Genomic DNA, 16,661 nt, shown 5'->3' with positions numbered 1-16,661 from the left:
GGAAACTGGAGTGGGAACATGCAGTCCATCAGCAAACTCACATCAGACACCAAGGTGGTAAGAGAGCTGGGAAGAGAAATTGAAAGCATTTTCCCAGAGTCACCTGCAAAGTTTCTGCTTAGGGACACACAGATAAACCTCTCAAAGAAGAGGGATGTCAGAAAAACCTCAACCTCCATGTTCCAAACACCTGCAGTCAGACAGTGCTGTACACAGAGAACAGTTACTCACTGTGCAACTTCCCCAAAACCCCGTGTTCAGGAATCATTCTCTGGAGCACAAAGGGATCTGTGATTACCCACTAGCAGGGCTTTTATAGCATTAGGCTACATCTGACAGAACAAGGCCTTGTCAGGTTCTTCCCAGCAAAGAGGGGAGCCAGCTGATGGCATCACCCCCTGCGCACAGAGCAAGATCCCAGGGGATTGATGAGGGCCAAGCAGCGCTGTTTGCTGATGTTCTACCTGTGCTTTCTCAGAGGACAGTCTCATTGCTTCCATAAGCTTCTCCATCTGGTGTCCCTGCTCCAGCGCGTTGCGCAGCACGTCCTCCGTGCTGACGAGCCGGTGCTGCAGCCGGATCACCTCCGACTCCGAGGAGGGGTCGATCAGGGAGTACCGCCTCTGGTCCATTACCGACTTCTCCTTGTCCTTAAGGCAGCAAAGAGAGAACAGGAGGATGTTATACCAAAACCAACAGCTGCAGAAACTCGAGGTAGAAATCTGGATAATGCCTAGAACCACGCTGCGATTTCAGCAGCAGGCTGAAATCAGGGGCAGAGCACAGCTCCCATCAAGTGACCAGAGGCAGCTCCAGTTTGTTCCCAGCAGTTCCAATCAATTATTTACATCTCAGCCACTGGAGGACGCTGAAGTACACAGGAATGTGAGGACACTGCTTATACTTGGATCAGAGAATAGGTAAAACACGTGGGGTAGCTGAACGACCTTGAGTTTCTGCCACAAAGTGCAGCCCTATTTAACCATGGATCTAAAACCTGTGGGAACAGAAAAACACTGGAGAAGGACATAGCGGTCTACAACTGCCTCATGAGGGGAAGCCGAGAGGCACACACTGATCTCTGCTCTCTGTGGCCAGGGACAGGATCCAGGGAATGCCTGGAGCTGTCTCAGGGGAGGTCTAGGATAGATATCAGGAAAGGTTTCTGCCTCAGAGGGTGGCTGGCCCCTGAACAGGCTCCCCAGGGCTGAGGGCATGGCTCCAAGGCTGCCAGAGCTCCAGGAGTGTTTGGACAATGCTCCCAGACACATGTGATTGTTGGGGTGTCCTAAGCAGGGCCAGGAGATGGATGATCCTTGTGGCCTTTCCAACTCGGGATATTCTGTGTCTATATGATATATCCAAAGATATCCATCTTTGCTGCTTAATGAGGTGCTGCTAAGCCAGGCCACAGCTCAGTCGTTGTCAAGAGAATTCCCATCAGACGCTGAGCAGCACAAAAGAAAACGCAAAGCCCTGGAGCAAGAGTGAAGGGCTCAGACCCTCGCCCCAATCCCCTCAGCAGCACAGAGCCCTCCAGGCTCCAGGCCACGCCCAGGAAGGGTTTTAGTGCCCTCACCAGCACAACCAGTTTCTCTCGAAGCCCCTTGATGTCATCTTTGAGCTTCTGTTCCTTGAGCCGCCACTCAGCTTTGTGCACCTCCCGGCTGAGGTCCCGCTCCGGCCCCGGGGAGTGCCGGTTCGCCTCCAGTAACAATGCTCGCAGCTCGTTCAGGCTCCTGGAAGCAGCAGCAGCAAAGGAGGAAAACATTCCCGGAGCCCACACACCACTGGAGTCCCGCTGTGCTCCCTCCCACCTTGGCTACAGATCCCAAGAAAGGCCGGTGAGCAAACCTGACCCGACTGCCCGCACTCTTTTCTTGTCCCACTCAGATTCGGACCTGCTCGGAGCAGGGCAGCAGCCAGCTTGGCCGCCTTGAGATGGCTCCAGTCAGCATCTACACCCAACTGAGCTGTCCTGCAGCTCCTGGCAAGCACTGAAAGGGCAGTGCCTTTTGAGAATTCACAGCCTTTAACTCTCACCCAATTCACACGTCAGCATCTCGAAAGGACGGGAAAGCTGCGGGCTGGATTTCAACAGTGCAACCCGGGAGGAACGGGAATAAACACAGAGCCCCTCTGTCTCCAGCTCTGTCCTCTGCACACCGACCTTTCCTTCTTGAGCAGCTCCTGGCTGATCAGGACCAGTTGCCCTGAGGCATCGTGTGTTTTCTTGGTCAAGGCTTCCAGCTCCCCTTCCAACCTCTTCTTTTCTTTGAACACCGATTCAGCCTTCTTTTCTGCTGTTTTGCATTTATTTTCCAAAGCTATGAGAAGCAGAGGATTCAGGGGAAGAAAGGTCACTTAGTCCTTATATTCCTGCTTTTTGCCTTTTCCCAATTCTTACTCCTAGAAGCACAGACTCGATTAGATCTTGACCAGCTGTAGTTAAGGGGAGAATTTGGAAACACACCCAGCTTGACTGACTTCTGCCTTGTTAGCTTTACACATAAACAAGCCCAAACCCTCCCTCACAGCACACAAATATCCTCTGCAGTTTGTGTTCAGCTCCTGAATTAATTTTTACCAGCAACAGCCATTCAAAAAACCAGCAGCATCATGTTTTACATCAGCCTGTTTCAGCTCTGGGCTCTTGTTCAACACCAGTGCATGGGACAAGGAGGGACACATTGCATTCCCACCAACACTGGATATGGGAAACTTACCACTTACTTGGGCCCTTAGAGTTTCAGTCTGGGTCACCAGGGATGACACCTCTTTGTCTCTTTTACTCAGCTTGTCTTGGAGGTCTGCAGGGGAATGAAAAGCCAAGGATTAGAGGGTTGGGAAGGTGTCAGGTGCACAGCGTGGGTCAGGGTGCAGTGGGCACCACAGTGGCACACTCCTGTTGGCAGAGAAGCAGAAGGACACACTGCATCTCAGCACACCTGGAGGTGGGATGCACACTGGGAAGTTGTATCAGACAGGGTTAAGAAAGCAACCACAAAGGAGAAGGGGAAAAAGGCAATAAAACATTAATTTAAAAAAACCACAAAAGGAGCTTTTAGCACATTTCTTTGTGGAAGGCAGAGACTGTTTCAAAAGACATGTTTTCTGGAACTGATATATTTCCAGGCTCAGAGCTGTAGGTCTGAAGTCTGGTGCTTTCGTGGCTCAAATCTCACCTGGTTGTTTTCAGTACATCTTTCCAGGGTTTATCCAGTGTGGAAACAATGCACACATGAACTGAGTGGCCATTTAAAGCAGGGGCTGCTGGATCTAGTTAAGCTCTGCCATCACTAGGCAGGAATTACCTGGCAATCAGCGAACAATTTGGTGTAGAAACATAGAATAGTTTGGTTTGGAAAGGAACTTAAAGGTCATCTTGTTCCACACCCTTCCTTTGGGCAGGGACATCTTCCACTGGACCAAGTTGCTCCAAGCCCTGTCCAGCCTGGCCCTGGACACTTCCAAGGACAGGGTACACCATGAATGTGTTCTACATAATCCCAGATCTGCAAAGACTCATGGACAGTGCCTGGCTTGCACTGAGGGCAATGGAAGTAGGACAAAATACCTCTGAATCCAGCTCTGCTATTGCTCAGACTCAGTGTTACAGCTCACCCTCTGTGAGGGGGCTGAGTGCAGCTCAAGTTGAAACACACTTTATACAAGTTTTCCTGAGTGTATAAGTTTCACATTTTGTCAAAAGGATGGATTTGATTTATAGTAAGCTTAATAAAAAGTAACTATCGTTATTTGAAGGCTGTCACATTAATATCTACCATTATCACTCCTCTCCTGTGAGCAAATATAATTTAATGTCTGAATTTTACCTGCTGTAAAAATCAGTGATGGAAATGAACCTACTTCCGCAGATCTGTCTCCAACCTGCACCATCTGCACGGAGAATATCTAACACAGGTAAAAACCCCCACCTCTGCATATGCTCAGCTTGATTAAAGGAAAAAACAAATCCACACAACAAATGTCATCCAGCAAATTCTGACAGATGAAATGACTTCCTAAACTCCTGCCATGCAGCCATCCCTGCAAGAGCAGAAATTCAGAAGAGAAAGCATACGAGTCACTAGAACAGGGTAAAAATAATAGCTTCATACCTTCCATAGTCTGCTTCATCTTTATCTTTTCTTCTGAAATATCATTAGTCTCAATCATCTGGAATAAATGTAAAATACATTTACCTTTACCCAAAGATTCAAAGCAAAAGTTAACAACCACAAAGCCCCATCTAAAGCAGAAGGTATCCCATGTCCAAGTCAGGATGTTTTACATCCTTCCCAAGAGGGAAATAAAGGGTTCCTTGAGGAGCCCCTTGTCCAGCTGGGTACTACTGAGGCTGACCAGAGTGCCCACACACAACCCACAGCTGAGCACAACAGCAGGGAGGGAACAGAGCTCAAGCTTTTCCCCACAAGTTCTGGTTCCAGCTCTGCACATGCAGAGGGATGGAAGAGCTGCTGTCCTCGGACCAGGCACCTCTGGTCAATCACAGCAAATATCCAACAGCAAATGCTCCCCAGCATGCAGCCTGAGACCAACCAGTCAGCAAGTTCCTCAGCTTCTGCAGAACCTGGCTGTGCCCTGAGTTATAAAAACATGGTTAAAATAATAATTTATTAGAGAAGTAATGCATTCATAAAAATAATAGCAAGCAAATGCCAGGTCCATACAGGGGAGTCTGCTTTTTTCCCACACCCTCTTTTCTATACTGCAATGAAAAGCCAGACACTAGAGAGCTTTCAATGCCAAGCTTTCTGGGGCAGAGGCCACAACTGAGCCCTTCACAGCTCTTCCCATCCAACAGCCTTTGCTGGAACCTCAGCACATGCTCAGACCCAGCAGATGCTGTGGCCACCACAGCCAGGAGCCCCAGGGTCAGTTCTCTGAAGTCTGGGCTGTGGGGCAAGTCAGACAAAAGCACGAGCACTCCCATCCCAGGAGAAATACGCTTCCTGATTTACTTTTGGTATGGAAAAAACTATTTAACTACTCCTGGGAAGCACAGTTGTGGTTCTCCCGTGAAGGTCTAGGAAAGACTGTCACAAGACCCCTTGTCTTGTTTAAAATACTTGGACAGTGAGTACTGCAGTCACTTTAAATTAGCTAAGACAATTTTAAATAGAACTTTCCCCATGATACTCAAAGGCTTTCACCCATGCATTTCTCTCCATATTCTCCTGATTTTAATTGACACATAGTTGAAATAATTATTTCAAGGCTTCCCTGGTTCTAATCCAGCATCAATATCCCCCAGAGCCCTCTCATTTATCTAAAGGGCTCTGGAACAAGCCTCCAGCTTCTTCTTTTCCATTCATTCCTGGCTACAATGTGTTACATATTGTAATAACAACTCCTTTTTCCCAGGGTCTTGGCTGTTACTTATTGTTCCCAACTGTCCTCACTAGAGGAAACATCCTGGAGCAACCCTTCAAACACTATTAAAGTTGGAGATTCCTCCTTGGCCTTTGCCTCTATTATCCTCAGTGTGCCTATTTCCAAGGTGTGAAGTTCTGACTTAGACAACACGGAATTCATGGCTTGACTTTGCTCCCTGGAGGTGCAACTGGTTTCAATGGGGCTGTTCATGTTGGGAAATTAAACACAGGCATTGAATTAATTTCACTGGCATCTCTGTCTGGAACAGAAACTACATCACCAGTGAAATTTCAACAGTGTTCTTAAAGTGTGCACATTTTACAGCTTCTTTTAATTTTCTGCATGCCCACAGGATGTAAATTGGGTTTTTCCTCATTTCTCATCCAAAATCCAAGTACAAATAGGGGCCCAGCCCAGAGCCATGAGTAGAAATCTCCCTGCTGACTACAGTGCAGAACCAGCCACAATTCCTTGTGCCACATAGGATGATGCATCCTGTGGGATGATGCATCCTGTGGCAAAGAGTAAAAAAAAAAAAGGATGACTTAAAGAGACACAAAGACCACAGTAAACTGACCCCTTCATATTACTGTTCTTATTTCATCCCTCCCTGGTCTCATATTCAATCAGGCATTTTATTTCCCCAGCCTGGTGCCATTCTGGCCCTTGCTGGCAGCTTTTCCCCTCTTTCACCCTCTCCTCCTAGCACCCCTGAGTGCTTTCCCAATAGCACACCAAGACTGCTGCAGCTCCTTGGAGAAACACAACTGTTTTGTAGGAATGATGGTTTTCCAGCTCAGAACACTGCTTGCTGAGGATGAGAGCCCACCCTGACAAACCATGACTGCCCTAGTCTGCTGCCACAGCAGCCTCCAAACCCACACGTGGCCCCACTTGCTCCTTTCTCCTAATTGTCCCACTGCATTGGCTTTCTAGAGTGGAAAGACACCACCAGCATGGAGATGCAGTGCGGAAAAAACACTCTCAGTGGAAGGAACAAACATCCAGATGTCTGAGGCCTCAGCAAACTGCACAAGGCAGTGGCTGAGGAGTTACCAACAGTGATAATAAACAAGCAAAATGACCCTGAAGTCATACATTTGCATGCTGAGAAGGATGCAGGGCCTCCATGGACTGCAGCTTGTTCTCTAAGACAAGCACTTTTTCCTGCAATCTTTGGATCTCCTGTTTGCTGTGGGCTTCTGTTTTCTGTAATGTTTCGTAGTCCAACATCTTCTTTTCAGCCAAAGATATCTGCTCTTTCAAGAAAGCTATCGCTTCTGTCTGATCTGTATATTCACCATGAAGTTTCTCCAGTTCATGCACCCTCAGCTCAGCATCTCGACACTTGTCCTTCACATCTTGGAGCTCGAGAAGGTGCTGACTGCTTTTGGTTTCCAGTTGCATTTTCCAGTTGCTGTTGCTTTTTTCCACTTCATCCAAAGCCTCCTGCAGCTTCAGTTTGAGACTCTCTTTCTCCTTTATATGGACAGCTGTCTCAATGTCGTGCTTTGCTTTCAGGTTCTCCAGCTCAAGCTGGTGCTCCAACTTTATGCTCTCCACCACTGCCTTCAGCTCCACGATCTCCTTGTGCTGGGTGTCAGGGCCTGAGTTGAGCGTGGCTTTCAGGTCCTCCAGAGACTTCTGGTGGTCAGAAGCTAGCGTGTCCAACTTGGACTTCCAGTTGTCCATGAGCCCCATGTTCTCATTAGTGGCTTGCTGAACTTTTTGCTTTAGGTCAACGATCTCCTGCGAGTACTTCTCGTTGACGGATTTCAGCTTCTCCATCTCCTGCTGGTACTTCTTCAGCGTCTTCTCGTACTTCTCCTTCAGCTGGCTGCTCTCCTTCTGATGCTCCTTGTTGACAGACAGCAGCTGGTCCCGCAGCCGAAGAGCCTCCGACTGCAAGCCCAGGTTACGCTCAGGGGTCTCTGCTTGGTGGGAGCTCTGCAGGCACTGCCGGAGCTCGTCCACCTCGCTGCGCCTGAGGCTCAGCTCCTCCTCCAGCTGCAGGATCCTGGACTTCTCCGCCACCGTGGTCAGCTGCAACACGACAGAGAACACCAAGTCAGCGCGGCCCGCATCGCTGCGTCTCTCCCCTTCAGTAAGCGTTCTGCAGTGGAAATGAACCCAAAGCACATCAGTCAAAGTTCAAACGAAGAGGGAAAGAGCACCCGGTACCCTCCAGCATGAGCACAGTTTTGCACCAGGGTAACCAGCACGGACAACTCACACTTGTGTCTGTGCCAACTGCAATTAATTTTTCCTAATACAAACCTCTTGCTTTCCACGGAAAAAACACCTCAGAAATAACCCCTTGAAATTCACTAGGGAGCAACAGTGGTTTATGAAAAATAATGTCCTGGAAGGGCATTATGTTTCCAGACCAGGCATCTTGCCAGATGATGCACAGAGATGTGACTGCACATGCAGGAATTTCACAAGCATCAAAACCAGCATTAAGCATATCATGTTTCCTTTATTGCTCAGCAATCCTCAGCCTGCAGACCTCTCTAATGGAATTTGTTTACCCTGGTGTAAAAAGGAAAAGGGGTTTTTTTACATATGAGCACTTGTTAGAGTTTATTAGCAAAGTCAAAATAACAAAGGAGGCTAGAGGATGCAAGACAATAAATCAGGCCATGGTACACATTGAGCTTAAGGGCTATGGATCCACGTTTTGCCATCTGGATGTAACCTGGCAGGGCTGAACTCCCTGCAAGTCACAAGGAGTACAGGGTGCTGCCACTCTGGATGGAGGAGGGGATGAAATGCTAGAAAAAGGCAAAAGAAAGGAGGAAACCGAACCAAACTCCAAGAGATCAATTTCACACCATTTCAGTTGCCATTTCCCCAGCAGCCATCAGCCCAGGAGGCTGCTAGTCATTATTTCAGATGGGCACAGGGGGCTTCAAACCCTCCAGACCTTTTGGAGACCCCCACATTTGTGTTTTCTACAGCTCTCAAACCCATTGCTGCTCACTGCAGCAAGTTTGCTGCTTCCCACACCACAGCAACATGAGAAAGCCCTTTCCACATCTGGGTGCTTTTAGGATTCCTCGGGGCAACCTGTCCTGTTGCAGGCACGGCCAAGGATCAGAGCAGGCCCACCTGCATTCACCTTCCACTTCAGATGGCAGCTCCCACAGCGGGCAGGGGAGCCTGGCATGTTGATGGCAATGTTATTTCCTCTTACAGCCTGGGGGGGCCTCGAAGCAGAATGAATTGTGGAGGGTGTGGGCATTACTGGGATATGTTAATTGAAAAATGAATTGTAAGAGCTCATGTGTCAGATGGTGGCGTGGGGCGGAGAAGCAAACTCAATCTGAGAGACAAGTTCCCCACAAGAGAAGCAAAGCTAGAAATCATATCGTACTGCTGTTTCCGGGGAAAGAGAGCAAACAAAAAACAAACAAAATCACGGAAGCTCAAGTTCAAGCCAAAAATCAATCAACCCCACAGAAACCAAAAGAAAGAAACCCAAAGCAAGGCATCATGAGCACCAGGGCAGTGCAAGCGCTGTCTGCAGGCAGGGCAAGTGAGGGTCCATTACCCTGGTGTCCTCTAATTCTCTGAGGAGTTTTTCAGCCTGTGCCTTCTCAAACAGCAGGCTCTGCTCGAGCTCCCGTATGCGGGCATGCTCCAACTGCGTCTGAGTCTGCTCACACAGAGGAGAAAAGAACAGTGGAGATGGGAGATGGGGAAGGGAGGGAGAGAGAAAGAGAGGGAAAGAGAGGCTGCAACATCATCTCCAGCGTACAAGACAAGGAAAGGCAGTTCACAACAGGAAGAGAATAAAAAACCCAAACGAGGAGGAGAGATCCAACCAAACAGAAAACGGTCCCTGTGGGATTTTACATGGTGCTCGTCGTGGCTCTTCACAGGAAAACTGAATCTGTGATGGGAAAACATCCCTCTGCATTGGAAACCTGCTTCAGTGTTTTCCTGCGTCAACTGAAGACACTTCCTAAAAAGCAAAGCTCCCACCAGAACAAGGCCCTTGTACACACAGAGAATGCAAAGACAATGCAATGATTCTCCACATCTTCCATCAAGGAGAATCACGAGCTAGACTGAAGAGAGTTGGAAGTTCCCATCCTTTTTTTGTTCTGGAGACAGTGTGAGTCCTACACTAAGTGGGGAAAAAAAGAGCCCAGGTCATACTGTACATGGCATGTTGTAAAATAAAAAAATACACTGCACTGAAGAGATCAGGGAATTGAGATATCAAACTGTTCTATAAATCAGTGCTTTGAGTTTGAATGGGCCTGACACGAATTTCAAAGTGATTTTTGTACAGTAAGACTCTACTAATTTTGGCACATGAAACCAGAACTTTTTTGGTTGGTTGGCTTTGGGATTTTTGGTTGGTTGGTGGTTTGTTTTCAAGGGATGTGTTTTTTTGGACGAAACACAAGAAGTTCATGTAATCTAGCCCCAAATCCAGGAGCACTGGCTCTGGGCATTGCTTCAGTGCCCTTCACTTTTAAAGCTGAAGTACCACAAAGCTGCACTTGGTGGCAAAGCTCAGCACTCCACAACCACCACTGTAATATCATGTAAAATTCCCTATAAATAAAAGAGGAGACAGGAAGGTGTATGCACACTCTGGGCTTCACTGTTTTTTTTTTTAGCTTACAAAACCCACATTTTCCTTAGAATTAAACTTAATTAATCTATCAAATTAAAAAATAATCTAGCAAAAAGCAAAGGAACCTGCTCAGAACCATTTTTTACCCCCATTTTTGCCCTTCATTTTCCATATAATTATTTGCTTTGTCCCTCTTTCTGTTGGAGCCAGTTTTAAAGATTTTTCTGCTCTTCCCTACACTAAAAGCAAGGCTTGGATAGTTGTGCACAAATGATAGAAATGGAAGTTTTAAAAAATATTTTTAAAAAATATTTTAAAAATCCTTAAAAAATGCTTTAAACTTGCAAAATACCATAGTACATGTATTCACAGATGGTGATGTACCTGCCATTTCTCTTCAGATGGCTCTGTATTTTATGTGCCTTATTTTACCCCTGAAGGAGGAGAAAAAAAAGATGTGGATTCAAGAGCTCAAATATTATCAAAACCCCAAATTATACACCTTAAGTGCAAAAGTTGGCATGTTGCATCCTAATTAAAAAAAAAAAAAAAGGGGGGGGGGGGGGATTTAATTAATTAAATAAAATCAATTCTGCTCCCTGTAAAGCCCAAAGACTCACATCTCGAGAGGGAGCTCCAGGACTGATTTTACTAAGAGGAATAAATATTCCATTGATACCAATTAATTAACTGGCGGCAGCACATCAGATATTTGCTACCTGAACATGTTGACCTATTACAAAACTCATCTCTGCACTTCTCAAAGAGGTTCTCTCCAGGCCCCTGAGGTTAACACAAGTGCCCAGTCAAGCTCTCAGTCCCACCTGATATTCTTGCTCAGTATCTATTAATCCTGCTATTTTCCAACTCTGGAAAAACACATAAAAATAGAGAAAAAACCAAACCAAGAAACAAAAAACCATGGAAAAAAATAGATTAACTGCTTTACAGTCCTTAAATCTTAGATTTGCATTCAATTCTGTATTATTTTATGTAAATTGGTTTGCTAGTACTAGCCAGCGTGAGTCAGAACCTCAAATCCAAAGTTTTCCTGCACTTTGAGAAAGCCCAGATATGAATTTCAGATTTAATTGCAGCTATTAGCCTTAAATTACCGTTCACAAATTATAAACTGACTTCCCACTGGCATTCAAGGCATGCTGCAGGATCCAGGAGATGAGCATGAGAGAGTTCCTTGATGAGGATAATATTTCCTGTAAACCACGGTCTTCCACCACAAAAAGTCCTTCCTGAAAGCTTTTCCTACATTTGGTTTTCATCTTTCAAAGCTCTTGAAAGCTTCTCCTGCGTTTGTTTTTCACCTTCCAGATCAACCAGGATCAAAAGTGGGTTGAATCCATAACTACATTTCAAGGCTAAATCCGCAGCTCCTCTATCAGAGGTCCAAAACCCTGATCTGTATCTTCAGGCCACCAACACATGGACTTCTTTGGTCAAATTGCTTCCAAGGATGCTGTCTGCTGCACTCAACACCCAAGAGCACTAGATTTGTTCAAAACATCTATGTTTTTGGGAAAAAGCACGGGATTTAGCCAAGCCTTCAGCAGAAACCCCAGAGCCAGGGACCACAGAGCAGACAATCTGTTCTTACCATTGTCATCACGTCTGTTACTGCTGTCACGTCAAAATCAACACTCCCCTCTGAACACCTGGAGGAGCTGCTGGTGTAAGAGGACTAACAAGACCAGAGGGAAGCAGACAGCTGTCACTGGACTTTGCTTTTGCCTAGTTCAGCTCCAGAGGTGGATCTACTGCATCCAGCTACTGCATGACTCCGTCATGATTTTACACCATGAATATCAAGAACAACGATTTCCCAGGAAACACACTGCAACGTGAAGGAGCACTTCTCCTCCTATTTCCAATAAGAGGTTTTGACCGTTTTTTTCTCTAATTACTTGCTTCTGGAAAGCTTAACTGTCTCCACAAAAAAAGCAGGAAGGTGAGAATTAACTCTAGTGGGTCAACGATTCAGTCTGAGCATGCAAATTAGGCAGAAAAGATGGAAAAACTGACCCCAGCCAAGTCCCCTGCCTGTGCTGGGACTGGTGCTGGACTCATGGAGAGCATGCCAGTTCCCTGGATCAGAGGAAATCAAGCATTCTTAAATTATTTATTCTTCTGTACAGACAGGCACAGAAGCAGGGACAGGACCACAATGTCCTGCTGAAAGCTTGGCCACATCCCCAATGCAAAACAATTCATTCCCAGCCCAAAGGAAAATTAAATCCAAGACTGCGAGTCCCAAACTGAGAATGGGAGCCCTTATCCATAGCAGCTTGCTAAGCATGGTGACTTTTTAAAAAAATATATCCAAATATACCATTTGTCAACCCTGGTCCCACTGCCATAATTACACAGCCAGGCTCAAACACTTGGAGCTCACAAAGGGACAATTCACTGCTCTCAAAGGGAAACGATGCATGGACCAACCACCCTTCTCTTCTCTAAAGCACTCTGGGAAAGCTGTCAGCTCAGGGATGAACAGGAATCTGATTCTGCACCCACACAAAAGGCAGAAACGGCACTTGCTGTGCTTCCACAAAGGTCTGCTGTCAGGGCACTGCTCATTTACACCCTGTCAAACATCTCCTTCAGCTTCTGGATGAAGGAGAGAGGTTTATGCCAACAGGATCACAGCCACAGAAACATATCCATTTCCTAGTTTTCCCATTTTCCTGGGCTTTTATCGCTGTGAGTAACAGTGAAGAACAGGAGCAGGGCCCTTGACATTTCTGGCTTTTACTAACCTGGCACTCCAGCTAAAGAGATGGAAAACTCCCTTGATTTATTTACATTTGGGGAGCAGAGCCTCACTTCCACAGGAAGATTCTCTTTTCCTCACCCCCATGGAAAAGCCTCCCACTCAAGGGCCAACACCACTTCATCCCAACATCACTTCCAGTTTGCACAATGTTCACTCTAACAGCATCACCCTGAGCAGCAGCCCTTCCCAGTGACAGGGAGTCCATCCTAGTGTCAAACCCACAGCAGGGGGGTGAACTCCACGTGAGGATACCTCAGCATACACAGCATTTTGGCTGGAATTAAATAGCATCCAACCAGGAGACTCGGTTAGCTGCTAAGAGCAGGAGACGGCAGAGACAGGAATCGAACTGTCAGTTCATTTCTGGGGTGGAAAAACATATGTTTCAACACATTCAGATACAGATTTGAACGTGGCTTGGCAACTCAGAGTGACAGATTAACTCCAGGCAGCTCCAAGTGTGAAGAGTCATTGGGCACCACACCAGAGAACAAGCCCCACAGTTTACGCCATGGTGCTCGCAGCAGGTCCAAAGCCATCACTGAAGTATGGTTAGAAGGGAGCAAAAGGTGGCAGAAGTTACTCAAGTGAGGCCCCACATGCAACTTTGGACCCCACATTTTGGCAAGATCATAAGGAATTACCTCCAGATCTCCTTTTGTAATGGATTCTTCCTCCACACGGAACTGCAAGTCCTCCACTTTCCTGGGGAAGGAAAGGGACACAAAGAGCAATCAGGAACACCCAGCTCAGCAGCCTCTGTCTAAGCAGCCATTGCACATGAGCCTTCTCACCACTAATCAAGTTTTATGGATCACTGCAACCATCAATGGAGAGGCCATTGTCAGCAAATGGAAAAGCTGCCCAGGAACTACTGCTAAGCTTTTTGTGTTCTAAAACCACCCACCCAATATTTAAAAAATCACGTCATGGCCTGCAGAATCCAAGTCTGAGAGGAGAGGGATACAGACCACCTTTGGACACAAACAGCTCAGCAGAAACTGAGCAGCAAGTCCCCGTGGAGCAGACTATTATAAGCAGCTTTGCTTTCCACACACAAACACGGCCTTTTTGCAAGGTACATCCTCTCAGCCACACAACTACTGTTCTCTGACACAGGATCCTGAAAACAAGCAAACCACAACAAGGTTTCACTGGATTACTTCAACCTTATTATCCTGCAGCTGAGCGCTGGGCAATTCCTGTGCCAAATGCACAGGCTCCATACAAAATATTCCAAGGGCATTGGATCCTCTGCCTCCTTGGCAGAGGGTGAGCAATGTTTCATGTTTCTACCCTGGCAGACAGAAGAGTCTTCCCCACAGATTGTACAGGCCAGTCATGCATAAGTGCACATCAACCCACGCATATTAACACAGATATGCCGAGGAAACTCTTCTCTTTTGGAAGAGAGAGGCCAGTAACAGTAGAAAATAATTCCATTTGCTGCTAGACTCATCTCTCTTTTTCCTCTTTATTGATTAAAAAAAAAAAAAAAAAAAAGCTGAGGATGATTAGCTGGCAGCCAGATGTAAGGACCGTGATTCCCTTACAGATAAAAATAGCTGTGAGTGTACATGAGTAACTTCATAAACAAGCTTCCTTGTCTAAACCTCCTCTAATTAGAGGAGGGAGGCATCTGTTGATATTTAGAGGAAAACTCAGCTGTCCTGGGTTAAAGGGCCTCCTGGAGCCAGGAAAGTCAGCTGCCTACCAGGAGTATGCAGAGACTTATGCATGAAAGAACATTTCATCCTCAGGAGGGGCATCAGTCAATTCAAACCAACACTGTTTTCAGTTATTTAATACACAGAGATGTTTTCCTGCTCCCACTGAAGAGTTTAAGTATACACATGGAGCACCTGGACTCCAAGAGCCACACGCAGATCCTCACTCTTATCCAGAGAGGAAATGTATGCACCATGATACGTGCATGGATGGGGCCTCTGGTGAATCACACTGCAGCGAGGCTCTACTCCAGCCTGGCTCCTCTTCCTCACAAAGAACGTCCTCAGGAGCAGCCCATCACAAATGGAGGGGAAGAAGGGGTCTTCAGCAAACCCAGGTTGTACAGCAGGGTCTGTGATGGCCCAAGGAGCATGTGCCTGTTCATGATCTAGCTTTTATTTCATACTGTATCCTTAAGCCAAAACCACCTGAAGGCTTTATCAGTGTCCACACATGACTTCACCCCCCTCACAGCCATCCACTCCTGCTTTACCTCTTCTCCTCTTCCAGCTGGTTCAACAGCTCAATCTTCTCCTTCTGCATCCCATCCACCAAGGCTCGTGCTCGCTGGAGGTTTCCCTCTGCCTCTGTGACATACTGGAGCAAAACACGAGCCCGAGACACAAAAGTTAGCCATGTCTGAAGTAGCATAAAGCTGTTTAAGAAAGGGTCAGGACTAGAGAACAGAAAGTTTGGATGATCTGGTTCAGAGGATGCTCTGGTAAGAGCACATTTTCCAAAGAGCTCAGGATGCAGGGATCAAGATAACAAAAATTGCTCTGTCTCCAGCAGCTGTAAGTGATCCTTGCTTCAGTGCCTCTCTGACCTGACCCTACTGCAGAATCCAGCTCTGCTTAGAGTTAAGAACTTGAAGCCTGCAAAGTTCAGAAAATCTGGTCAGAGGTTACCAGTGCAATTCAGCCCCAGTGAGAGAGATGTTTCAGACTTCTGTTAATTCATTTGTTACTGATAATTACTGCAAAACACAATACACAAGAAGACTGTCAGCTTGCAGTTGATTTCCCAATTTCTCCTGCATTTCTGGCAGGCAGGTGTGACCCACCACACAGACATACAGTGCCATCCCTGCCCCCAGGCAGCTCACTCAGCTTTATAAGCATGAGTAAAGGATTTAGGACAACAGCAGACGTTGAAGAACCACAGATTGGCCAACAGCACAAACACAACTCTCCTTAAGCATTTCAATACATAAAATATCCTCTGTACAAATGCTTGTGCAAAAAACAAGCAAACAAACACCAATCTAATATGATCAGCCTGTTTTCCTTCCAGATTTCCTGCCTTTATCAATGTTATAAAAACATCCCCTCTGGTGGGAAAGCGGTGGCATATGAACGGAGCTGATGTTCTCAGCACCATAAAAATCACTGCAATGCAGTCACAGCCACAGCCAAATTCCCTGGCTGAGGGGAACAAATTTGCCTTCCTCTTGTATTTCAGCATTGAAACGTATGGTTGCACCAGACACAAACTATCTACTGCCTCTTACCTGGCACAGCAGAGTTCCTGCTGCTGGCTCAGGGCACAGACAGCACGTGTGGCACTGGGAGAGGGGGGAAAGAGCCTCAGCTTAACTCGCCACATAACAGGCAGAAACTCAGAGCCCAGGTTTCACACGCAGTGGTTATGATCTGACACTTTCAGGGGACAGCAGATATTCAGGTATTTGAGAGCCAGTGATAAAAAGCCCCATCACCTCCTACCTGCTCGTGCTGGGCCTTCATGATGGCAATCTCCTTCTCCACCTCACAGATGTGGCTGGTGGCCTTGGCGACCTCTGCCCGCTCCAGGTCACGCTCTGCCAGCAGCTGCTCGATGTGCTGCTGCTTCTCCTTCAGAGCCTCCTGCAGAGCTGTGGTGCCGGAGATTTTCCGGGCGTACCGAGAAGAGGTCTCTGTCAGCTGGGAAAAGAGTTCAAAAGAGATGGGGTAAGGCTGTGTCCTTCCCAGCCTAGAACAGCCGAAGTCCCCTGTTAAATCTGGAACGCTGCTCACATAAAGATCATTTATTCAGCTGAACAGAGCTGCAGTTCCACCTCTGGGCCCTACAGGGGAGGTGAAAAGTGAGAAACATCTGGACAATGCTCACAAGCTCAGCTGCTCTTCTGCACTGCAATGAAAGCAGCATTTCCCA

At 46.8% G+C, this 16,661-nt stretch overlaps 1 protein-coding gene across 5 annotated transcripts in view; it reads right to left on the bottom strand.

Annotated features, from left to right (window-relative positions):
• CLIP2 (CAP-Gly domain containing linker protein 2) overlaps positions 1–16,661 on the bottom strand; it is a 91,973-nt gene that overhangs the window by 7,410 nt on the left and 67,902 nt on the right. For 4 of the 5 annotated variants that reach the window (XM_058423029.1, XM_040082599.2, XM_040082600.1 and 1 more), the window contains 10 exons: positions 16,232–16,429; positions 15,001–15,104; positions 13,424–13,484; positions 8,954–9,058; positions 6,499–7,443; positions 4,122–4,179; positions 2,727–2,810; positions 2,171–2,327; positions 1,580–1,739; positions 465–650 (listed from right to left, as the gene is read on the bottom strand). In XM_058423029.1, coding sequence (XP_058279012.1) covers positions 465–650; positions 1,580–1,739; positions 2,171–2,327; positions 2,727–2,810; positions 4,122–4,179; positions 6,499–7,443; positions 8,954–9,058; positions 13,424–13,484; positions 15,001–15,104; positions 16,232–16,429 — 2,058 coding nt within the window. The remainder of the gene's footprint in view (positions 1–464; positions 651–1,579; positions 1,740–2,170; positions 2,328–2,726; positions 2,811–4,121; positions 4,180–6,498; positions 7,444–8,953; positions 9,059–13,423; positions 13,485–15,000; positions 15,105–16,231; positions 16,430–16,661) is intronic. The other variant, XM_040082601.2, reaches the window with a different exon arrangement.

The sequence above is a fragment of the Hirundo rustica genome, chromosome 19 (genome assembly GCF_015227805.2).
Source record: "Hirundo rustica isolate bHirRus1 chromosome 19, bHirRus1.pri.v3, whole genome shotgun sequence".
NCBI classification, from domain to species: Eukaryota; Metazoa; Chordata; class Aves; order Passeriformes; family Hirundinidae; genus Hirundo; species Hirundo rustica.
Note: the sequence above shows the minus strand (reverse complement) of the source record. Positions and strands in the feature narration are given on the sequence as shown.